The sequence below is a fragment of the Lagenorhynchus albirostris genome, chromosome 13 (assembly GCF_949774975.1).
Source record: "Lagenorhynchus albirostris chromosome 13, mLagAlb1.1, whole genome shotgun sequence".
NCBI classification, from domain to species: Eukaryota; Metazoa; Chordata; class Mammalia; order Artiodactyla; family Delphinidae; genus Lagenorhynchus; species Lagenorhynchus albirostris.
In genome coordinates, this window is record NC_083107.1 from 27,615,173 (window position 1) to 27,640,707 (window position 25,535).

At 37.2% G+C, this 25,535-nt stretch overlaps 1 protein-coding gene across 1 annotated transcript in view; it reads left to right on the forward strand.

Annotated features, from left to right (window-relative positions):
• Positions 1 to 25,535, forward strand: part of EXOC6B (exocyst complex component 6B) — a 712,247-nt gene that overhangs the window by 252,887 nt on the left and 433,825 nt on the right. Inside the window, exon 7 of the mRNA XM_060169979.1 lies at positions 25,296 to 25,472. Coding sequence (XP_060025962.1) covers positions 25,296 to 25,472 — 177 coding nt within the window. The remainder of the gene's footprint in view (positions 1 to 25,295; positions 25,473 to 25,535) is intronic.

The window sequence follows — 25,535 nt, forward strand, 5'->3', positions numbered from 1 at the left end:
TACATAGTGCCTCTCTTTCATTTATTGCAGTCTTTGTTTTAGAGTCCATTTTGTCTCATATGAGAATAGCTATCCCAGCTTTCTTTTCATTCCCATTTGCATGGAATGTGTTTTTCCAACCTTTTGCATTCAGTATGTCTGTGTCCTTATGTGTGAAGTGAGTCTTTTGTAGGCAGCATATAGATGGGGCTTTTTTTTTTTGATTGGAGAATTTAGTGCAATTTATGTTTAAAATAATTATTGATAGGTGTGTACTTATGGCCATTATGTTATTTGTTTTCTGGCTATTTTTATTGTTTCTCTCAATTCTTTTTCTCTCTTTCCTTGTGGTTGGTGATTTTCTTTAGTGCTTTGTTTAGATACCTTTCTCTCTCTTTTTTTTTTTTTGAATAGATCTTTATTGGAGTGTAATTGCTTCACAATACTGTGTTAGTTTCTGTTGCACAACAAAGCGAATCAGCCATATGCATACACATGTCCCCATATCCCCTCCCTCTTGAACCTCCCTCCCATCCTCCCTATCCCACCCCTCTAGGTCATTGCAAAGCACCGAGCTGATCTCCCTGTGCTATGCTCCTGCTTCCCACCAGCCAACTATTTTACATTCGGTAGTGTATATATGTCAATGCTACTCTCACTTCGCCCCAGCTTCGCCCACCCACCCCATGTCATCAAGTCCATTCTCTATGTCTACCTCTTTTTTCCTGCCCTGCAACTAGGTTCATCAGTACCATTTTTTTTTTTTCATTTTTGGATTCCATATATATGCATTAGCATACAGTATTTGTTTTGCTCTTTCTAACTTCACTCTGTATGACAGACTCTAGACATCCACCTTACTACAAATAACTCAATTTTGTTTCTTTTTATGGCTGAGTAATATTCCATTGTATATATGTGCCACACTTCTTTATCCATTCATCTGTCGATGGACATTTAGGTTGGTTCCATGTCCTGGCTATTGTAAATAGTGCTGCAGTGAACATTGTTGTGCATGTCTCTTTTTGACTTATGGTTTTCTCAGGGTATATGCCCAGTAGTGGGATTGCTGGGTCATATGGTAGTTCTATTTTTAGTTTTTTAAGGAACCTCCATACTGGTTTCCATAGTGGTTGTATCAATTTACATTCCCACCAACAGTGTAGGAGGGTTCCCTTTTCTCCACATCCTTTCCAGCATTTATTTTTTCTAGCTTTTTTGATAAGGGCCATCTTGACCAGCATGAGGGGATACCTCACTGTAGTTTTGATTTGCATTTCTCTAATAATTAATGATGTTGAGCATCTTTTCATGTGCCTTTTGGCCCTCTGTATGTCTTTCTTTGTGAAATGTCTATTTAGGCCTTCCACCCATTTTTTAACTGGATTGTTTGTTTTTTTGATATTGATCTCCATGAGCCATTTGTATATTTTGGAGATTAATCTTTTGTCATTTCATTTGCAAATATTTTCTCCCATTCTGAGGGTTGTCTTTTGGTCTTGCTTATGGTTTCCTTTGCTGTGCAAAAGCTTTTAAGTTTAATTAGGTCCCATTTGTTTATTTTTGTTTTTATTTCTGTTACTCTAGGAGGTGGGTCAAAAAAGATCTTGCTGTGGTTTATGTCAAAACAAGTGTTTTTCCTAAGTTTTCCTCTAAAAGTTTTATAGTGTCTAGTCTTACATTGAAGTCTTTAATCCATTTGGAGTTTATTTTTGTGTATGGTGTCAGGTAGTGTTCTAATTTCATTCTTTTACATGTAGCTGTCCAGTTTTCCCAGCATCACTTATTACAGAGGCTCTGTTTTCTCCCTTGTATGTTCTTGCCTCCTTTGTCGTAAATTAGGTGCCCATATGTGCGTGGTTTTATCTCTGAACATTCTATCCTGTACCATTGGTCTATATTTCTGTTGGTGCCAGTACCACACTGTCTTGATAATTGTAGCTTTGTGGTATAGTTTGAAGTCGGGGAGCCTGATTCCTCCAACTCCTTTTTTCTTTCTCAAGGTTACCTTGGCTATTCGGTGTCTTTTTTGTTTCCATATGAATTGTAAGATTTTTTGTTCTAATTCTGTGAAGAATGCCAGTGGTAGTTTGATAGGGATTGTATTGAATCTGTAGATTGCTTTGGGTAGTATAGTCATTTTCACAATATTGATTCTTCCAATCCAAGAACATGGTACATCTCTCCATCTGTTTATGTCATCTTTGGTTTCTTGCATCAGTGTGTTATAGTTTTCTGAGTACAAGTTTTTGCCTCCTTAAGTAGGTTTATTCCTAGGTGTTTTATCCTTTCTGTTGCAATGGTAAATGGGAGTGTTTCCTTAATTTCTGTTTCTGATTTTTCATTGTTTGTTAGTGTATAGAAATGCAAGAGATTTCTGTGCATTAATTTTGTATCCTGCAACCTTACCAAATTCATTGATTAGTTCTAGTAGTTTTCTGGTGGCATCTTTAGGATTTTCTATGTATAGTGTCATATCATCAGCAGACAGTGACAGTTTTACTTCTTTTCCAATTTGGATTCCTTTTATTTTTTTTTCTTCTGTGATTCCTGTTGCTAGGACTTCCAACACTATGTTGAATAAGAGTGGCGAGAGTGGATATCCGTGTCTTGTTCCTGATCCTAGTGGAAATGCTTTCAGTTTTTCACCATTGAGTATGATGCTTGCTGTGGGTTTGTCATATATGGCCTTCATTATGTTGAGGTAGTTTCCCTCTATGTCCATTTTCTGGAGAGTTTTTATCATAAATGTTTGTTGAATTTTGTCAAAAGCTTTTTCTGCATCTATTGAAATGGTCATATGGTTTTTATTAGTTAATTTGTTAATGTGATGTATCACATTGATTGATTTGTGTATATTGAAGAATCCTTGCATCCCTGGGATAAATCCCACTTGATCATGGTGTATGATCCTTTTAATGTGCTGTTGGAGTCTGTTTGCTAGTATTTTGTTGAGGATTTTTGCTTCTATGTTCATCAGTGATATTGGTCTATAATTTTCTTTATTTGTGATATCTTTTTCTGGTTTTGGTATCTTCGTAGAATGAATTTGGGAGTGTTTCTTCCTCTGCAATTTTCCGGAAGAGTTTACAGGGAATTGATTTTAGCTCCTCTCTAAATATTTGATAGAATTCGCCTGTGAAGCCATCTGGTCCTGGACTTTTGTTTGTTGGAAGATTTTTAATTACAGTTTCAATTTCATTACTTGTGATAGGTCTGTTTATATTTTCTAATTCTTTCTGGTTCAGTCTTGGAAAATTGTACCTTTCCAAGAATTTGTGCATTTGTTCATGGTTGTCCATTTTATTGGCATATAGTTTTTTGTGGTAGTGTCTTATAATCTTTTGTATTCCTGCAGTGTCAGTTGTGATATCTCCTTTTTCATTTCTAATTTTATTGATTTGTGTCCTCTCCCTTTTTTTCTTGATGAGTCGGGCTAAGGGTTTGTTAATTTTGTTTATCTATCAAAGAACTAGCTTTTAGTTTTATAGATCTTTGCTATTGTTTTCTTTGTTTCTGTTTTCTTTATTTCTGCTCTGATCTTTATGATTTCTTTCCTTCTACTGACTTTGGGTTTTCTTTGTTCTCTCTCTGGTTGTTTTAAGTGTAGGGTTAGATTGTTTATTTGAGATTTTTCTTGTTTCTAGAGGTGAGATTGAATTGCTATAAACTTCCATCTTGTAACTGCTTTTGCTGCATCCCATAGGTGTTTTCATTGTCATTTGTTTCTATGTATATTTTTATTTCTCTTTGATTTCTTCAGTGATCTCTTGGTTATTTTAGTAGTGCACTGTTTAGCTTCCATGTGTTTGTGTTTTTTACAGTTTTTTTCCTGTAATTGATTTCCAGTCTCATAGTGTTGTGGTCAGAAGAGATGCTTGATATGATTTCAATTTTCTTAAATTTTTCGAGGCTTGATTTGTGACCCAAGATGTGATCTTTCCTGGAGAATGTTCCATGTGCACTTGAAAAGAAAGTATATTCTGCCACTTTAGGGTGAAATGTTCTGTAAATAGCAGTTAGAACTATCTGGTCTATTGTGTCATTTAAAGCTTGTGTTTCCTTATTTATTTTCTGTTTGGATGATCTGTCCATTGTTGTAAGTGGGGTGTTAAAGTCGCCTACTATTATAGTCTTACTGTCAATTTCTCTTTTTGTGGTTGTTAGCATTTGCCTTATGTATTGAGATGCTCCTATGTTGGGTGCAGAAACATTTGTAATTGTTATATCTTCTTCTTTGATTGATCCGTTGATCATTATGTAGTGTCCCTTCTTATCTCTTGTAACAGTCTTTATTTTAAAGTCTATTTTATCTGATACGAGTATTGCTACTCCAGCTTTCTTTTTCTTTTTTTTTTTTGTGGTACGCGGGCCTCTCACTGTTGTGGCCTCTCCCATTGCGGAGCACAGGCTCCGGACACGCGGGCTTAGTGGCCATAGCTCACGGGCCCAGCCACTCCGCGGCATGTGGGATCTTCCCAGACCAGGGCACAAACCCGTGTCCCCTGCATCGGCAGGTGGACTCTCAACCACTGTGCACCAGGGAAGCCCTCCAGCCTTCTTTTGATTTCCATTTGCATGGAATATATTTTTCCATCCCTTCACTTACAGTCAGCATGTGTCCCTAGGTCTGAAGTGGGTCTCTTGTAGATAGCATGTATATGGGTCTTGTTTTTGTATCCATTCAGTGAGTTTGTTTCTTTCAGTTGGGGCATTTAAACCATTTACATTCAAGGTTATTGATATGTTGTTCCTATTACCATTTTCTTAATTGTTTTCAGTTTGTTTTTGTAGGTCCTTTTCTTCTCTTGTGTTTTTTCTTCTCTTGTATTTCCCCCCTAGAGAAGTTTCTTTACCATTTGTTGTAAAGCCGGTTTGGTGGTGCTGAATTCCCTTAGCTTTTGTTTGTCTGAACAGCTTTTGACTTCTCCATCGAATCTGAATGAGATCCTTGCTGGGTAGAGTAATCTTGGTTGTAGGTTTTTCTCTTTCATCAGTTTAAGTATATCCTGCCACTCCCTTCTAGTCTGCAGATGTTCCACTGAGAAATCAGCTGATAATCTTATGGGGACACCTTTGTATGTTATTTTTTGTTTTTCCTTTGCTGCTTTCAATGCTTTTTCTTTGAATTTAATTTTTGTTAGTTTGATTAATATGTGTCTTGGTATGTTTTTCCTAGGGTTTATCCTGTACGGGACTCTCTGTGCTTCCTGGACTTGGGTGACTATTTCCTTTCCCATGTTAGGGAAGTTTTCCACTATAATTTATATATTTGCTCGGACTCTTTCTTTTTCTCTTCTTCTTCTGGGACCCCTATAATTCAAATGTTGGTGCGTTTCATGTTGTCCCAGAGGTCTCTGAGATTGTCTTCAATTGTTTTCTTTTTTTTTCCTTTATTCTGCTCCTCGGCAGTTATTTCCACCATTTTGTCTTCCAGCTCACTTATTCGTTCCTCTGCTTCCATTATTTTGTTATTGATTCCTTCTAGTGTATTTTTCATTTCAGTTATTGTGTTGTTCATTTCTGTTTGTTCTTTTTTTTTTTTTTTTGCGGTACACGGGCCTCCCACCACCACGGCCTCTCCCATTGTGGAGCACAGGCTCCGGACGTGTAGTCTCAGCAGCCATGGCTCATGGGCCCAGCTGCTCTGCTGCATGTTGGACCTTCCCAGACCAGGGCACGAACCCACGTCCCCTGCATCGGCAGGCGGACTCTCAACCACCGCACCACCAGGGACGCCCTCTGTTTGTTCTTTAGTTCTTCTAGATCTTTGTTAAACATTTCTTCTATTTTCTTCACCCGTGCTTCCATTCTATTTCCGAGATTCTGGATCATCTTTACTATCATTACTCTGAATTCTTTTTCAGGTAGATTGCTTATTTCCTTTCCATTTATTTGGTCTTGTAGGTTTTTACCTTGCTCCTTCATCTGTGACATATTTTTTTTTGCTGTCTCATTTTTTTTTTTTTTTTTTTGAGTGGGATTGTGTTCCTGTTGTACTGTTTGTTTGGCCTGAGGCTTCCAACACTGGAGTTTGTAGGCTATTGGGTAGAGCTGGGTCTTGGTGCTGAGATGAGGAACTCTGTGAGACCTTACTCTAATGTCTGTTCCCTGGGGTCTGAGGTTCTCTGTTAGTCCAGTGGTTTGGACTCGGAGCTCCCACTGCAGGAGCTTCCGCTGGACCTCATGCTTGCAAATCAAGATCTCACAAGCCGCATGGGGTGGCAAAAAAAAGATAAAAAACAATAACAAAGTAAAAAATAAAATTAGAGTAGGAAAATAACAGATATGTTAGCAAGAATATAAAAATAAAAATATAGATGAATCAGCAATCAGAAGGTACATCCGTACCACAATAGTAAAAAAGAGGAGAAGGGAAAAAGAAAAAAAAAGAAAAGGAGGTGGGGGAAAAGCCTTGGCTGTGGAGAGTGGGGGCCTAAACAAGGGCAAGGTTTGGGTGGTGGGTGGGGCCGATGCTCAGGACCCACAGGGCTGGAAAAGGCTCTGGGGGCTGTGGGGGGTGGGGCTTAGGCTCAAGGAACAGAAGAGGCCCACACATGCTCTCACCGCCCCCTCCCCCACCTCCCCGCCCCCATCTCAGAGGATATGGGACCTCTCCTGGGAGCCAGCAGGCTTTCTGGCCTTGAGTGGGCAGGGCAAACTCCCTCTTTTCCTCTCCTGCTTCTCTGGCCTGGCGTCTGGGAGGGCCCCTCCTGCCTGCCTCTCCTGATCTCCCCAGCCTCCCTGTTATGCCCCCAGGATCCACATGGCCTGGAGGGGGCTTTAGATTGCAGGGTACCAGCCTGGAAGCTCAGCAGGCTCCCCGGGCCCCAGTGAGCAGGGTAATTGCCCTCCGCTCCTCTCCCGCTCCTCCTGGATGGCCCCTTCCACCTGCCACTCCTGATCTCCCTGAACTCCCTCCTATGCCCCCAGGACCCATGTAGCCTGGATAGGGCTTTGTTGGGGGGGTGGGGACTGGCTTGGGAGCTCATCAGGCCTCCTGGCCCCTGTGGGACAGGTGATCACCCTCTGCTCCTCTCCCGCTCTTTCCGGAGAGTCCCTCCCACCTGCCTCTCCTGATCTCCCCTGCCTCTCCTGTTCTCCCCGGCCTCAGGGACACCAATCTTGTCTGGCCTCCACTTGTCCTCCCCCGTCGGTCCCTCTTGAACCTACCAGTTCACTTGGGGGGGAGGATCCTCCCATCTCCTTGGGGGTTAGAGTCCTCCACCAGTAGCTGGCAGACGCTCTAGTTGTGGGGAGACACTAACTCCAGGTCTTCCCACACAACCATCTTGACTCGTCTCTCTCTCTCATTTTTATTTGTGTATTTACTATAAGTTTTTTCTTTGTAGTTATCATGAGGTTCACATGTATATCCTATGTATATAACAGCCTATTTTAAGTTGATAGCAACTTAGGTTTGAGTACATTACACAATTCTACAATTTTTACTACCCTCCACCACATTTTATGTTTCTGATGTCACATTTTACATCTTTTTATTTTGTGTTCCCTTAACACATTAATGTATTTTTAGCTAATTTTACTTGTTTTATCTTTTAAGCTTCATGGTAGCTTTATGAATGGTTGGTCTACCGTCTTATATATATACCCTTTCCCCCGAGGTTTTTACTTTCATAAGTTTTCTCGATATTAATTAGTGCCTTTTTTTTCAGCTTAGAGAAGTGACATATAACATTTCTTATAAGGCTGGTTTAGTAGAGACCTCTTTTAGCTTTTGCTTATCTGGAAAACTCTTCATCTTTTCTCCATTTCTGAATAATAACCTTGCCAGATAGAGTATTCTTGGTTGTAAGTTTTTTCATTTCAGCACTTTGAATATGTTGTGCCACTCACTTTTGCCCTGCAAAGTTTATTCTCAGAAATCTGCTGATGGTCTTAACTTTTGACATTTTTATTATAATATGTTTTGGTTGGATCTCTTTGGGTTTATCTTATTGGAATTCTCTGGGCTTCCTGGACTTGGATGTCTGTTTCCTTCCCTAAGTTAGGGAAGGGTTCAGCCATTACTTTTTCAAATAGTTTTGCCCTTGCTCTTTCTCTTGTTTTTCTGGGACACCTATATTGCCTATGTTATTTTACTTGATCATGTTCCACAGGTCCCTTATTTTTCTTAAAAACATTTTTTTTTTCATCTTACTGTTCTTTCTGTGTGAGTTCCATTGCTTTGTCTTCCAGTTCACTGATCTGTTCTTCTATTTCATCTAGCCTGCCGTTGAACCCCTTTAGTGTAATTTTCAGTTCATTTATTGTACTCTTCAGCTCTGTGACTTCTGTTTGGCACTTTCCTATATTTACTATCTCCTTGTTTGAAGTTCTCACTGTGTTCATCCATTCTTCTCTTGAGTTAGGTGAGCATGTCTATGACCATTACTTTGAATTATTTTTCAGGTAGATTACTTCTGTATCATTAAAGTTTTTCTCCTGAGGTTTTTGTCTTGTTCTTTCATTTGGAGAATATTTCTCTGCATCCTCATTTTGCCTGACTTTCTGTATTTGTTTCTTTATATTAGGTGAAACAGATAACTCTCTCAGTCTTGAAGGTGTGGACTTGTGGATGTGAGGAACCTTCTTGTTCAACCTTGCCTTAGCTGTTCGTTGTCTTTCAAACCTTTGCAGTTGTCTGAACTGCCTGATTTATTCTTGATGTGTCCTCATTGATGAGAGTGTACCAAGGCCTGTAAGTGTGTGCCCAGGGGAGGAATATCACTTAGCACCTATTTTCAGGCTCATTGGCAACCAAATCTTCAGGCAGCAGCTTTTAAAGTATGCAAATGTATACATTCCTTTGGGGCCAGAATCGTAATTCCTGCTGGCCACCAGTCCAAGAGATCTGGAACATGTCCCCTGGGTGACAGTTGCAAAATTCAGGGCTCCAGATGAGTTTATAATCTCCTTTCTGGGAGGTCTTGTTGAGCTGTATCATGGCCAGAGGGATGTGTCTTTCTGCTTACATTACCTGGGAGTGCCTTCTTATCCCTGGATGTATGTGATATCTGAAACTTGTCCCTCAGACTGAAGCTCCAGGCTAAGTAAATAGACCTTTTTCACAGGAAGACTGGAGTTGTATTTCAGTTTGCTGTCCGTGTAGTGTCCTGAGAGTGGTGACCTGCCAAGAACTGTCTCTCTGATTGTTACTGTTCTGTGGAGCTCTGTAGCTCAAGTCTCTTTGGCCACCAAGGTCAGGTAATCAAGTAGTGTCCCCTGTGTGGATTGCATGCACCCGCTGGCTTTAGCAAAGGCAGCTAATAGCTAAAAGGGCTGAGTCATGCTAACCAGCTTCAGAAAAGCAGTGAGAAAATATCTTGACTGTGTGGTACTTGCATATGTTTCTGCAGTGCTGTGGGAGGATGCCTTGTCTGTGGATGTGTGCCAGTTTTAGGCCAGGAGTGGGAGAATGCCACAATTGCTTCTGCTGTCCCATCCGAGCCAGGGAGTAGGGGTGTGCTACAACTGCCCATGCTTTTCAGCTTCAGGAAGGCAACAAAATAGTGCTGTGACCGCTTGCCCCTGCCTGTCTTAGCAAGGTGGTGGGAAGGTGCTGTCCAAACTTGCCTGCCTGTGCTAGCAGGGTAGGTGGAGAATACAATAATGGCATCTACCAGTTCCTTTAATTCCAGAGAGAGAGTTTCAAGCATCTCCTGCCCCTCCTGCAGGTGCTTTTAGATTAGTAAATGAGTATCCTTCACATATAGTCCAGGTGCTTTTCAAAGTGCTGTTTTTTTGCTGGGTCTTTGGTGAGTAAGCCCATCTGCTAGCCCTTTAAAAGGGGAATCTTGGTTCCCTACAGCACTTTGTGTCCCTTTGGTTTTCTAAGCAAGATGTTTTTAGTGCTTGTCTCTCTGGTGCAGATCCCAGGGATTAAGGTGCTTGATGTGGGGCACCAACCCCTTCCTCCTCCAGGAGAAGCACTGGACTGGTGAGATCCCTTCATCTTGTGTGTTGCTGCACTGAGCTGTGGTTTTTGCCAAGACTATGTCTCTGCCTTTCCTATCCATCTTGATGTGGTTCTTCTATCCTTTATCGTGGAGAAAAGTTCGTCTCATTTTCGGATCTTTTTCATAGGGAAATGATCCATATGTAGCTGAAGATTTGGTGTGTCCACGGGAGGAGGTGAGTTCAGGATCTTCATATGCTGCCAGGTTGGACTCCCTGTAATATATTTATTAGGTGTTTACTTTTTAGATCTCCTTTAGTTTGGGTTGACTGAGAGGAGTTATTTATAAGTTATGTGAGTTGTTAAAATTGACCACAGAATAGGTGTAGAGGGATATATGCCTATAATTTTCTCCCCCAATTTTAGCAGTTGTCTTCTGAACCAAAAATAGGTTCCATAAAAGTAATACTTTTTTGGTATAATTTTATTCTTTGTTGTAATGAAAGCCTAGAAGTCAGATGGAAAATTGGCATCTTTGTTGATACCATAGTTATAATTGAAACTATTGGTTCAGTTGAAAAATGGACTGAACCAGTAGTTTAAATTAGAACTATTTCTGGCCCTTTTCAATTGAGATGGGGTGGTCCTTGGAGGAAACCTTGCTTATATATGACTTATCTTTCTTGGGAGACTCGGTTAATAAAATACTAAGAAGCTAGTACTACTTCCTACCCTAGATTATTTTTCTTCCCAACTTTACTTACATTTTTGATATTTGGGGGTCATTTTTATAATCACCTAAAAATTGACATTGGTAAAGGATGTAAAAACTCAAACTGATATGTGGTAAAAAATTGTGGAGAAAAGTTAATGCTATTTTCAAAAATAATGTTAAAGATTATCTTGAAATTTACTCTATCCATTGACCAGCCTATCTTAGAATGATGCATATATGATCTCGAGTGATCTTTTAGTGTGCTAGACATTTAGCAAGCCTACCATAATGCTCCTGTCTTAGGTTATTGGCGTTCTAAAAGAATGTTGTATTTGAAAATGACTGAGGGGTTCTTGAAATATTATTAACATGGTAGATATTGTCCTTCCAGGTATTAGAATATATTATAATGTTTACAATAGTATAAAATCTGTGTAAGAATTCAGGATTAAAATATTAACTACATGTATGTCTCTTAAATCTCTACCAGTATTAAGTAAATAAACACTAATGTCTGAAACACAAATGCCACTTTATGAAAGATACTCTTCTTGATCACTCTGTATTAAAAAAGCAGCTTCTCTTTTCTTCTTTTATAATTGCTAAACTATTTTCCATTTTCGATGCCATTCATTCATTTATTCATTCATTCTTGAGAATCTGAGTTTCCATCTGGAATCATTTCCCTTCAGCCTGAAGAACTTCCTTTAGCACTTTTATAGTGCAGGTGTGTTGGTCTTAAATTCCCTTAGTTTTCTTTTATCTGAAAATGTTTTCCTCTTGCTTTCATTCCTGTATTAGTTTTCTAGGGCTGCCATAACAAAGCACCACAAACTGGGTGGCTTAATAAAAAAAAAAATCTACTATCTCACAGGTCTGGAGGCTACAAGTTCAAAATCAAAGTGTCAGCAGGGTCATGCGCCCTCTGAAACCTGCAGGAGAGAATCCTTCCTTGTGTCTTCCTTTATTCTGGTGTTTTGCTAGCAATCTTAGCATTCCTTGGCTTGCAGTTGCAGCACTTCAGTATATGGCTCCGTTATCACCTGATGTTCTCCTGTATGTCTTCTCCTCTTCTTATAAGGGCACCAGTCATTATTGGATTAAAGGCTCAGCCTGCCGCAGTATAACTTGATCTTGAATACATCTGCAGTGACCCTGTTTCCAAATAATGTCACATTCTAAGATGTTTAGAACTTCAGCATTTCTTTTTAGGAGAGACAGTTCAGCACATAACAATTTCTGAAGGATATTTTCTGGATTTACAATTCTAGGTCGATAATTTTTCAATTTTGTTTTCATTTCTATTGCTTTCTGGCCTCTGTAGTTTCTGATGAGAGATCAATAGTCATTTGTATTGTTTTTCCACAGTATGTAATGGGTGTTTTTCTTTCCCCTATGGCTTTCAAATTTTTCTCTTGATCTTTGATTTTCAATAGTTTGACTATGATGTTCACATTGGGATTCACTGAGCTTCTTGACTCTGGTACTTTATGTCTTTTATAAAATGTGAGAAATTTTCACCCATTGTTCTTTCAGATATTTTTTCTTCACTATGTTATTTCTCCTTTTTTTCTAGGACTCTAGTTCTACTTAGGTTAGACTTTTTGATATTATCCCCCATATTCCTCAGGCTCTGTTTTTCATGTTTGTTTGTTTTTTTAAATCTGATTTTTTCCTAACTGGATAATTTCTGTTCATATATCTTCAAGTTCACTGACTCTTTTCCTTTGTTATCTCTGTTTGACTGTTAAGTGCATTAAATGATGAATTCTTTATTTGAGGTAGTACAGTTTTTAGTTCTAGAATCTACATTTGGTTGTTCTACATAGTTTTTATTTCTCTGCTGATATTTACTGTCTTTTCATTAATTCATAATGAGAATGAAGAGGGCATAATAAATCTTTGGCAGAAAGAGAGTGGAGGTGCATCTAATATCAGAGAACCTAAATATGTTAAACAATGCTCACAGCTCTGAAGGGAGAAATAGACAACAGTACAATAATAACAGGGGACTTAAATACCCCACTTTCAACAATGAATAGATCATCTAGACAGAAAATCAGTAAGGAACCACAGGACTTGAACTAAACCTTAGACCAAATGGACTTAAAAAAACATATGCAGGTTATTCCGCCCAACAGTGGCAGAATACACATTCTTCTCAAGTGTACACAGAACATTCTCCAGGGTAGATTATACATTAGTTCACAAAAGAAGCCTTAGCAAATGTAAGAAGATTGAGATCATATTAAATATTTTTTCTGGTCACAATGGTATGAAACTAGAAGTCAGTAACAGATGGAAAACTAGAAAATTCATACATGTGTGGAAAGTAAACAACACACTCCTGGACAACCTAGCCATAATGAAACAGGAAGAAATAGGAAATTTGAAAGGATCATTTATGAGTAAAGAGATTGAAACAGTAATCAAAAACCTCCCAACAAAGAAAACCCCCGGACTGGATGATTTCATCAAACATCTAGAGAAGAATTAACATCAGTTCTTCTCAAATTCCTCTAAAAATTGACGAGGAGGGAACACTCCCAAATTTACTTTACAAGGTGAGTCTTACCCTGATACCAAAGCCAGTTAAGGGCACTACTAGAAAACAGAACTACAGGCCAGTATTCCTGGTAAATAGAGGTGCAACAACTGTCAACAAAGTACGAGCAAGCAGAAATCAACCGTATATTAATAGTATCATGCATCATGATCAAGTGTGATTTATTCCTGGGATGCAAGAATGGTTCAACATACGCAAATCAATTAATGTGCTATACCACATTAGTAGAAGAAAAGATACAAATTATATGGTCATCTCAATAGATTCTGAAAAAGCACTTAACAAAATTTATCATCTTTTCATCAGTAAAACTCTCAGCAAATTAGAATAGAATAAATATATCTCAACATAATAGAGTCCATATATGACAAATCCCCAGCTAACATCATACTCAGTGGGGAAGGCTGAAATCTTTCCCACTAAGATCTGGAAGAAGACAAGAGTACCCACTCTCACCACTCCTATTCAACTGAGTAATGGAAATCCTAGCAAGAGAAATTATTCAAGAAAAAGAAATAAAATGTATCCAAATTGAAAGAGAATAAGTAAAATATTCTCTATTTACAGATGATATGATCTTATATGTAGAAAATCCTAAAGACTCCGTAAAAAAACCGGAACTAATAAATAAATACAATAATGTTGTAGGAGACAAAATCAATACACAAAATCAGTTGCATTTCTATACACTAACAGTGAACTATCTGTAAAAGAAATAAAACAATCTCATTTATAATAGCATCAAACATAAAAAAATACTTTGGAATAAATGTATCCAAGGAGGTGAAATATCTGTACACTGAAAATTATAAGACATTGATGAAAGAAATTGAAGAAGCACAAATAAATGGAAAGATATCCCATGTTTATGGATCAGAAGAATTAATATTGTTAAAATGTCTATAATACCCAAAGTGACCTACAGATTATATGAAATTCCTATCAAATTTCCAATGGCATTTTTCCAAAAAATAGGAAAAAACATTCTAAAATCTGTATGGAACCACAAAAAACCCTGGATAGAAAAGTGATTCTAAGAAAGAACAAAGCTGGAGGCTTTATTCACAGTAGCCAAGATACAGAAACAACCTAAGTGTTCATTGACAGATAACCAGATAAAGAATATATATCTATATATACCTATATGTATATATCTATATATCTATGTTTCAGCCATGACACAAGGAAATCCTACCTTTTGCAAAACATGGAATGACCTTGAGGACATTATGCTAAGTTAAGTAAGTCAGATAGAGAAAGACAAAAACTGCATGGTGTCTCTTAGATGTTGAATCGATAAACCCAAACTCATAGAAATAGAGTAGAATGGTGGTTGCCAGGGACTGGGAGGTGGAGGAAATAAGGAAATGTTGGTCAAAGGATATGAACTTACAGCTATAAGATGAGTAAGTTTTGAAGATCTAATATACAGCATGGTCACTATAATTAACAATACTTTATTATATACTTGAAAGTTGTTAAGAGAGTAGGTCATAAATGTTATCACCACATACAAAAATGATAATTATACGAGGGGATAGAGATATAAGGTAACTTACTCTGGTAGTCATTTTGCAATATATACGTGTGTCAAGTCAGCACGTTGTTTAATGTTAACTTCTGTATTAATTACATGTCAGTAATATAGCTGGAAGGTAAAAAAAGAAAGTGGAGGGAAGAGTGGTAAATATACATAGTTACCACTATATATAGCAGGGTGTATTAAGCCACAACTGAAAGTATAAACAGGTTCATTTGGAATGGAGGAAACAGTTCAATACAGACAACTCCAGACAAGCTGAATCTTTGGAGGTGTGAATTATTATAGATGATGTGGGTATAAAGCAGTTAATTCCTCTACTTCTCCTCTCCCTTACATGGAATATTTGTACTTATATTCTTAAGTGGGAGATTGGAAAATTCTTTTCTAGAGAAATTAATAAAGGACTGCCACAAAGTGCCATTTGGATTTCCCCATCAAAGAGTTGATTTCCTTTGTAGAATTCCCTAAAGTGAAGCTTGCTACTTGACAAATCTTCCTATGCCCATAGACCTTCCTGTAAACTCTTAAGTGATTTATTATTAAATATGAATAACTGGCCAAGGATCAATAGATATTTGAGGAAAATATCCAACTGGAAAGAGAGAGATAAAAATACCAATATGAGAAAAGAAGTAACAACAATAAAAAGTACCTAGATGGAGCAAATAATGCAGAAAACAAAATAATATGTCAGAAAAATTCATTGGTATCCTCAAAAATTAAGTTTGTTATAGAAAAATATTACAAAGATCATCAGGAGGTGTACCAATGTTTTCTTAGGTCAGTCTCCCAAGGCAATAGAAATAAAAGCAAAAATAAACAAATGGGACCTTATCAAACTTATAGGCTTTTGCACAGCAAAGGAAACCATAAACAAAACAAAAAAATCCTATGGACTAGGAGACAATGTTTGCACATGATGCAACTGACAAAGGGTTAATTTTCCATATGTACAAACAGCTCATACAACTCAATAACAAAAAAACAAACAACCCAATCAAATAATGGGCAGAAGACTTAAATAGCCATTTCTCCAAAGACGACATATAGATGGCCACTAGGCACATGAAAAGATGCTCAACATTGCTAATGATTAGAGAAATGCAGCAAAACTACAACTAAAAGTAGAGTTGCCATATGGTCCAGCAATCCCACTCCTGGGCATATATCTGGAAAAGACGAAAACTACTTTGAAAAGGTACATGCACCCCAATGTTTATAGCAGCACTATTTACAATAGCCAAGGCATGGAAGCAATGTAAATGTCCATCAACAGATGAATGGTTAAAGAAGATGTGGTATATATACACAATGAAATACTACTTAACCATAAAAAAGGAATGAAATAATGCCATTTGCAGCAACAGGATGGACCTAGAGATTATCATACTAAGTGAAGTAAGTCAGAAAGAGAAAGACAAATACTGTATAATAAATATCACTTATATGTGGAATCTAAAATATGGCACAAATGAACTTATTTACGAAACAGAAACAGACTCACAGACATTGAAAACAAACTTATGGTTAGCAAAGGGGAAAGGGGATTGGGGAGGGAAAATTAGGAGTTTGGGATTAGCAGATACAAACTGCTATACATAAAATAGATAAACAAGGTCCTACTGTATAGCACAGGGAAATATATTCAATATCCTATAATAAACCATAATGGAAAAGAATATGAAAACAAATATATATAAATATGTGTAACTGAATCGCTTTGCTGTGTACCAGAAACTAACACAACATTGTAAATCAGCTATACTTCAATTAAAAAAAACAAAGATCATCAGGAGGAGTTATATGAGAATTCAGTATCGATTAGGAGTTCTAGACAAGGGGAGAAAATCATCAGAGCATTAATATAAGAAAATCTCAGGACTTCCACATGTATTGCTTACTGAGTATAATGAATAAGTTAAAGACCTACACCAAGGTACATCCCCTGAGAAACTGAGAACATATACAGTAAAAGGTTTGAAAAGCTTCCAGACAGAAAAAGTAATATATAAAGGAATGAAGATCAATATATCATTGCTTTTTCCACTAGCAATAGGGGGTAATATAGGACAGTAGTGTGAGGAATGCCTTCAATAACCTAAGGGAAAATTATTGTCAACCTTGAACTCTATAGTTTATTTGGAGAAGGATTAAAGTCATTTTTAGAATGGAAGAATTCAAGAAATTTAATTCTTAATTCTTAAGAATTATCTGAAGATGTGTGTCAACAAAATGAGAGTCTGGATTAAGTGAAATATAGATATGGAATTATTGAAACTGAAATGAAAGTAAGTCCCCTCCAGAATGACTATTTATCTGCATAATTGCTAACATTTATATTGGTATGCCAAAAAGTATCATACTTAAGTTGTTTTTTTTTTTTTGCAGTATGCGGGCCTCTCTCACTGTTTTGGCCTCCCCCGTTGCGCAGCACAGCCTCCGGACGCGCAGGCTCAGCGGCCATGGCTCACAGGCCTAGCCGCTCCACGGCATGTGGGATCCTCCCGGACCGGGGCACGAACCTGTGTCCCCTGCATTGGCAGGCGGACTCTCAACCACTGCGCCACTAGGGAAGCCCCCATACTTAAGTTTTTAAATCTGCTTTTTGCTCAAAAATATTTCGCAAATATCTTTCTCAACAAATAAAAATACTTAACAATAATATTTGCATTGTACTACATTTCAAAGAATGGATGTTTATTTGAATATAGACTACTATAGGACTTATAGGACAGTCCTTATAGGACAATCACCCCAAGTTATGCCTTTAGGAATAATAAGGTTTGGATAGAATGTCTATTATGATGAGCTTTTTGGAAAAAATCAAGATTGTTGTAGCTAGAATATTAGAGAATTTTTTGAAAATGTAGGCAATTTGAAACTCCAAGAAAAACAAAAAGCTGTACCAGAAAGGAACTATAATCAACTATGTAATCATTGCATATATACTTGACTCTGTAGTAAGATGGTTTGGTTACATGACATGATGATTAATATTGATTATTGCTTTTACTTAAAATACTTTGTTGAGAATATAATTTAAGAAGCAGTAGTGTAAGGGAGTCTATATTTTTAAATGATCTAAGTTTTTAACAGAAATTAAGGGTATTATTAGAAACGTGGGTATAAAAATATTAACTCTACAGAGCAGGATTGGGGATTGAAAAAGGCATAAGAGGGAGTCTACTGTTTTTTATTACAATATTTTCAGTATTACTAGATTTTTTAAACCATGAAATTATATTCATTTTGCAGACATTTAAAATAAAACAAATTGGGAAAAGATAAATTGTACTGTAAAGTTGAGTTGGGGTGAATAATCATATGAGGGAGTAGTTTTCTTCCTCTAATAAAATACTTAAGGATATCCACATAATTTTAGCTCTGGAGTTAGTCTTTGCAGCAGTTATTAAATAGCAAAATATTAGAAGCAATATACATGTCCTATAGTAGAATATATTCAAATAAATATCCATTCTTGGAAATGTAGTACAATGCAAATATTATCGTATTTTTATTTGTCAAGAAAGATATTTGCGAAATATTTTTGAGCAAAAAGCAGATTTAAAAACTTAAGTATGATACTTTTTGACATACCAATATAAATGTATTAGCAATTATGCAGATAAATAGAAAATACAGATGAGCAAAAAGAGAAATCTTTATATATGTACAGAAAATAGGCTGGGTTGTAATTCATCAAGTAACTGATTATTACTGAATGGAAATTTTAGATTTTTTTTTCCATTTTTTTTCTTTATGTTTATTTTGTAATTTACAGTTAACTACAATTAACATTGTGCTTGTGGTGTATATATGTTGACGAAAGAAAAAGATAGTATTTAAAAAGCTGGGATTATCCTAATTCACAAGAGAATTCTTTTAACTTTTACTATTGCTTTATACAAATTGTAATACACTACGTCTAGTACATCTTGTTGAAATGAATTTTGTTAGTGCAAAGACTTTTTCCCCTCTATGAAATATAGGTTTAAATTTATTTATTTATTTAGAGCTGTGTTGGGTCTTCGTTTCTGTGCCAGGGCTTTCTCAAGTTGTGGCAAACGTGGGCCACTCTTCATCACGGTGCACGGGCCTCTCACTATCGCAGCCTTTCTTGTTGCAGAGCACAGGCTTCAGACGCGCAGGCTCAGTAGTTGTGGCTCATAGGCCTAGTTGCTCCGCGGCATGTGGGATCCTCCCAGACCAGGGCTCGAACCCGTGTCCCCTGCATTAGCAGGCAGATTCTCAACGCACTGCGCCACCAGGGAAGTCCTATACGTTTAAATATGAACTGTAAACTTTCAAACAGCTAAGGATCTCAGTTATAATGTTGAAGGCGATATAGTGAACACCTTTTTCCATTAAAAAAAAATTTCTATGAATATCATAATCCTAGATTTCTCATTCTACTGATGGAAATTCTTTGGAACCTGATTAAGTTGTATGAAAAACTTTATCTTTTTTTTAAAATATTACACAAAATACACATATATAATGCATGTATACACCCCTATGTACACTAATATGTAAATAACTTTTTGGATATGGTCTTGATATGTTCTATTTCCTTCATTTTAACTCACTATCCTTGTTTTGTTTTTATTTTGTTTGAACAAGATCTGATATTGGAGCTAGTCGCCGAAGAATACTAGTTGCCAGAGCTAGTGCTAATAAGCATGAAGAAACCTTTTTGAAATTACAGGTCTTGTAGTTCTTTTGATTGGTGAGAAGTGAAGATGGTAGCTTTGGAGTCTTTATATCTTGGTCTTGCCAGTTATTTTCATGGACATCCTTTGGGCTTCAGATATGGGGTCATAATCCTACTTCATTGTATTTTTGTATGGGATGTTATTTTAACCTTGATTTCCTTGGAGAAACCTGAGGAGTTGGTGTTTGAGTGGCGTATACAAGCATAAGGGTCAGGAGGAGTGAAAAGAAAAATTGTAGAGTAACTACCGTGGTACACTGTAGGGCAGTCTGGTTCCTTAATCCATTAAGAAGCTATATGGAACTCACCGTGGGAGGGATGCAATGGGGAGCATTTATCTGTCAGTTCTTTGGTCAAGGTTTGCCTCACTTCTGGGTTGAGAATCATGAATGCTAAGTAGTTCTGGTGGGATTCCACACTGTGATGTCTGAAAAACCTCTGGGCAGGAAGCTAGAGGTGTGGTGTAAATGCTAGAGCTGGTTTCAGTTTACCCTATATGACACTTCCAGGGCTGCCCAGAACAGGTTGCTGATGTTCTACGTGGAATAAGAGCTGAGGCTGAGAAGATCTGAAATGGAGCACAAGAGGTGTGCAGTACAGATATCTAATACTTGGCATGTAGCACAAATACAAAATAGAATGGCAATGTGAAGCAGTATTAGATGCCTTTAATGATTATGTATCTAAGTATTGCTAGATCTTCAATTCTTCCAGAATAGACGGTGAAACAAGATTCCTATCTCATATTCAGAGGGAAGACAGGTGGAACTTAAATTTTTAGTGTCTTTTTTTTTCTTTTGACTTATCTTTTAATTCAAGATAATTTACATGTATTATCTCATTTAATCCTTGTTGCAGTTCTGAGGTACATTTTATTAACCTATTTTTTTTTTTTAATAGATGGGATGTTGGTTTGAAAAGAACCTGCCCATGGTTATGGAATTAATATGTTGCAGAGCTTAGATTTAAAGAGCCGTCTTACTCCAAGAAGGTTTTTTTTCTTCTTCTTCTTTTTTTCTTTTCTGGTATAGCACCCTGTAATTGAAGTCCATGTAGTTAATTATATCAGGTCTTGAACCTATAAGCCTACACCTCTCTCCCTTTTCAACCCGTTTCTGATTTTCAAGCTCAATTTTATGTATTCTTGTAGTCCACTAGAGGTCAGTATTGGGCTGATAAAGAAAGGAGCCTTTGGCTTTTGATTCACAGAATTTTAACTCTGAGTCTTATTGCTAGGAACCCTTGGAAGTTGTATTCACAACAAAACTTTATTTAATAGCATGTGTAATGACAGTTGTAAAAGTTTTAGTAGCTACATTTTTAGGTGAATAGTTCAGGTTAGGTAATTCTTATGGGTTGCCACCCCCGCCCCCCCATCCACCTTCTAATAGGTAGGAGAATATCCAAATCATGTCTTTTACAGATATCCCTCTCTTTTATTGGGCCAAATCTCATTCTTAAATAAGTTTCTTTTGTTATTTTTTGCCTTTATATAGTAAACATTTATCTGAACTTACTGTGTATGTGTCACTGTATCCGAGCTTGTGGGATTCTCATAATGGTGAAGTATGTTTCCTGTCCTAAAGAAGAGAAGAGTTATACACTGAAGTGCCATACTGTTATTTTTTACTTGGATATCTGACAGGTTTATTGAACTCATCTTCTCTATCCTACCTTCAACTAATTATTTCTACGGTTCCTATTGTTTGGAATGATCCCACCATCTAGTCATAAAGACCAGAATACTTGGAGTTATTTTTATTTCCTTCCCCTCTCCCATGTACTACATTTAAATCAGTAAATTCTGTTGCTTCTACTTTTTCTGTAGCTGCTGCTACCTTAATTCAAGTCCTCATCATTGTTATTTGGACTCCTTTCATGATCTATATTGGTTTTCCTGTTTCTATTTTTTATTTTCTCCTAGTTGACCATTCTTCTGCTCCTAGGGGATTTGCCTAAATTGTAAAGCTGATCCTGTTCTTCCCCTGCTCACATTCTTCTGTTGTTTCTCCATTGCCTACTAGCTAACCTTGAAACTGCCTTGTATGGCATCTTTAACTTTATCTCTTGTTAGTCCTTCATAACCTATGTTCTTATACAAAATTATTTATTCCTTGTGTGGATAATGTTACTTCACATGTGGTGGTCTTTTCTCATCTGGTTTCTTTCTTCTGGAATGGTTACCCTTTCTATGTGCTTCCCTTTGGAAAAATCATATTCATCTTTTTTTTTCGGTACGCGGGCCTCTCACCGCCACGGCCTCTCCCGGTGTGGAGCACAGGCTCCACACGCACAGGCCCAGAGGCCATGGCCCATGGGCCGAGCCGCTCTGTGGCACGTGGGATCCCCCCTGAACCGGGGCACAAACCCGCGCCCCCCGCATCGGCAGGCGGACCCTCAACCACTGCGCCACCAGGGAAGCCCCATATTCATCTTTTAAGAGCACAGTTTGCTACCTCTTCCTCTTACATCCCTACAAGCAGATATGATTACTTTCTCCTTTGTCTAATCACTGCACCTGTATTTATTTCTATCTTTATACTCTTTGCACTGAATTTCAGCCCCTCAATTGCTTACCCACTTCTTACAATAGAATGATGTGAGGTTCAAGAGTCAGAGAATCCATCTTATTCTTTGTATACTCAGTGCAATATCTGGTGCCAAGTAGATATTCAATACATGTTTGCCTGAAAGTAGGGATACAGAGAGAAAACACTGTGAGTTAGAACAGTGAGAGGAGGCTTCCTAAAGGAAGAATAATTTTACTTGGGTTTTGGAGGAAAGGTTGGATACAGGCAGGGAGAGGTCATCTAGAAGGGAAATGGCATAAGCAAAGATACAGTAGTGGAAATATTTTTAGTATATTATGAGGTAGATTCTGATCCAAGTAGAAGATTCACGTTGGAGAGTATTGGATAATACATTGGAAAATTAAGTTCAGCTTCCATTATTGTGGAGTCTTAGTGATAAGATTATGGAGTTTCAATTTGTACTTGTTCAAATTGTTTTCCCCAGTTTACCTCATGTTTAATTGGTGTGATGAATGATGTGGTTTAAGAAGAGCCTGGCTGCAATATGCATGGGAATTTTAATGAGAAGGTGATGAGTTCCATTTTAGGTATGTTGGAAGTGAAGTGATGGTAGAACACACAGTAGTAATACGAAACTAGAGATATGCTATTGGATCTTGGGAGAGGGGAAAGAGTGGTAGAAGAGTAGGGGCTGAGGAATAAACCTTGCTTAATTTCTGTGTATTAGGAAACCAGAGAAGAACACATGTGAGGAATCTTGAGGAAGAGGTGGGTAAATGTGTAAAGATTATTCACAAAGAGAATGAACAACCAAGAAAAAAAAAAGCCTAAATGCTTTCATAAGCCTATTTGTGTGCTTGATACCCTTTTACCTCTACTCCAACCTAGGCAGCAGAAATCAGTAGCTGCTTCTTTGGCTCCAAGGTTGTCTTTGGAGGGACAGAATAAATGGTCCTGGTGAGGTGGCTTAGCATGTTAGAAAAGAGCTCTGAAGAGCTTTTATTATTATTTTTTTTTTATGGACTTTAGAGTCACATGTTAATTTTAATATATATTGCATATATTTACATATTTATATCTACGTTTACTCTTCTCCACTTCCTGCCAGTCCCATAGTATACATTTTGAATAGATGGTAGTTTTCCTTTGCTTCCTAATGGGTTATAACTGAGTATTTATTTAGTTGTTCTACCTGTTTTAGTATTTCCAACTTGGCCAGTTCTTTCTTGGCAGATCTGCCCTGACTGCTCATTTATAGACTGGAGAAGCCTTGATAATTTTGACAGAGAGCCCGGGTTCTCATAGAGACTTGGAATAAAACTTGCCGTGCTCTCATTTCTAGCATAGGGTTTGCTATTTTAATTTGCTGATTTGGCCTAAACTGCTTTGCGCTCCATCAAATTGATTGGTAAACCAGACACACCTAAAAAGAACAAATCATAGATGATCTAAAATTACTTCCATAGGATACTTTCAGATTTGTATCATTTCAAGTATAAATGATAGTGCTTAAGTGTGGCTCCTTTTGATTGCTTTTGGTACACTGATAGTATTTTAGTGATTGTGAAGGAAAAATATTTAACTTTGGATTCAATAAAATAAGACCAACTTATGAAAGCTTTTGGTTTTGCTGTACTGAAAGAGAGGATAAAGAGACAAGTGATTACTCTCTAGTTGAGAGCTTGTTTTTTTAAATATGAAAGCGTTAGATTTCTAGAGTCCTGGATCCCTTTTTGTGTGGTTTGCATTGGAAGTAAGTGGGGGAGAACTTCTTACTTTTGAGAGAAGTAGAGTGTTCTATCTAATTTGAGGTCTCAAATGCTTGGAGGGTATGTATGTCTTGTGTACAAACATAAATGTGCTTGGATACCTTCTCTCTCAGTTTTGTTACTGAAGCCATGTATTTTATGTAAGTCAAACCAAAATATCAACAAGTACTATGCAGAGAAACAAGTTAGTCCATTGATTCAAATCTCTGGAATGTAGATTCTTTTCATTTTCTTGGCAGAAACTAGCTCACATAGTTCAAGTTTTTCTCTGTCTTGTTATAATTGTCTCATTTAACCAGTACCTGGACTAACACCTTATACTGAATATTTATCTAGAATTCCTTAATCTCATTCAGAATATTTGGAGATTCTGATTTTTCTCCTGAACTAATTTCTACTTGTCACTGAGTAGAAATATCATATATTGATTAAGCAATGTATATTCTGGGAGGTCACATTTCTTAAGCTTTGTATCTTCAGATGATACTAAGTATTAGTATTATTTCTTCTGAAAAGGAAAGTTCCACTGTGAAATACTTTTGGAATGTGCTGGGTTAAACCATATTAAAGAAGTTTCCTTAAAATAGGACTTCTCCCAGTTTTTATTCTGTTAATGTGCATCGTATATCTACAAGAAGGCTTGTATAACATGCAGTGTTTCCCGTTTATTTGACCACAGAACTCTTGTTTTTGGGGAAACATTTTCGTCATGCTTTGAGGGACTGTTGGTATAGTGGGAAGATCACTGATATGGAATTTAGGAGATCACACTTTGGGCTTCCGATTTATCACTTACTAGCCTTGTAGCTTCAAACAAATCCTTTGTCTTCTAGCCTATTTCCTGAGTGGTGACTAAGGTCCCTTCCAGCTCTAATAATTTGGTTTAGCTTCTTTTGTTGAGTCTGTATAGTCACACTTTCCACCTCTTTGGATCTATGGAAACCACACCATCATTTGAGTCTATTTTGTTAAGTTGAGGGAATTATACTTTTCTATAAAAGTTTAGAAAAAGAAATGCTTAAAACTCTGTTTTCCACAGACTAAGCTCATGAAATCCTGTTTAGTTAGTTCAGATTACTCTATTAAGATATTTTATTATCCTGATTAAAATTTATTTGTCTCTTGTATCCACATATGTGTTTCTAAGAGTCCCCTAAGCTTAAAGGCTCCTGTCCCTCTTCTCCCAACCACAGTGGTTCTAGTATAGCACTTATCTTTCAAGAGATAAATATTCAGTCATTTTTACTAATCTCTTGGCTACTTAGGTACAAATCAGTAGATTTATTTTTTGTGATGACTTAGTGTTTGTATTTGAAAAGTCTCATGATAGTATTGACTGATTATCTCTTTTTCTATGGAAACTGGGGAAACGAATAAAGATAGGTAGCTCCAGGGTTAAAAATCTATACATTAATATGTTTGGTTTTATTTCTGGCACTAAAACTTTATGTATTAAGGGATTTTGTTGTATTTTTTTTAAGATACCAATTAGTTCAAAATTAGAAGTTCTTTGAATACTTAATTAAGTTCTGTTTCTTTTGTTTCTTTTTTTGTTTATTTGCGTGTATGTGTTTCTGTCCTAGGCCCAACAACAAAGAAACCTGGATAACATCATCTTTCAACAACCCAGGATAGGTAGCAAGAGAAAACCTAAGAAAGATGCATATACAATTTTTGATACAGAGATAGGAAGCACTAGCCCCAAGTCTGAACAGGATTCAGGAATTCTGGATGTTGAAGATGAGGAAGATGATGAAGAGGTAACTAACATTTGAACCGGGGAAGTGAACCTGTTGTTACGTTTCAATATGGTATGTTTGAGA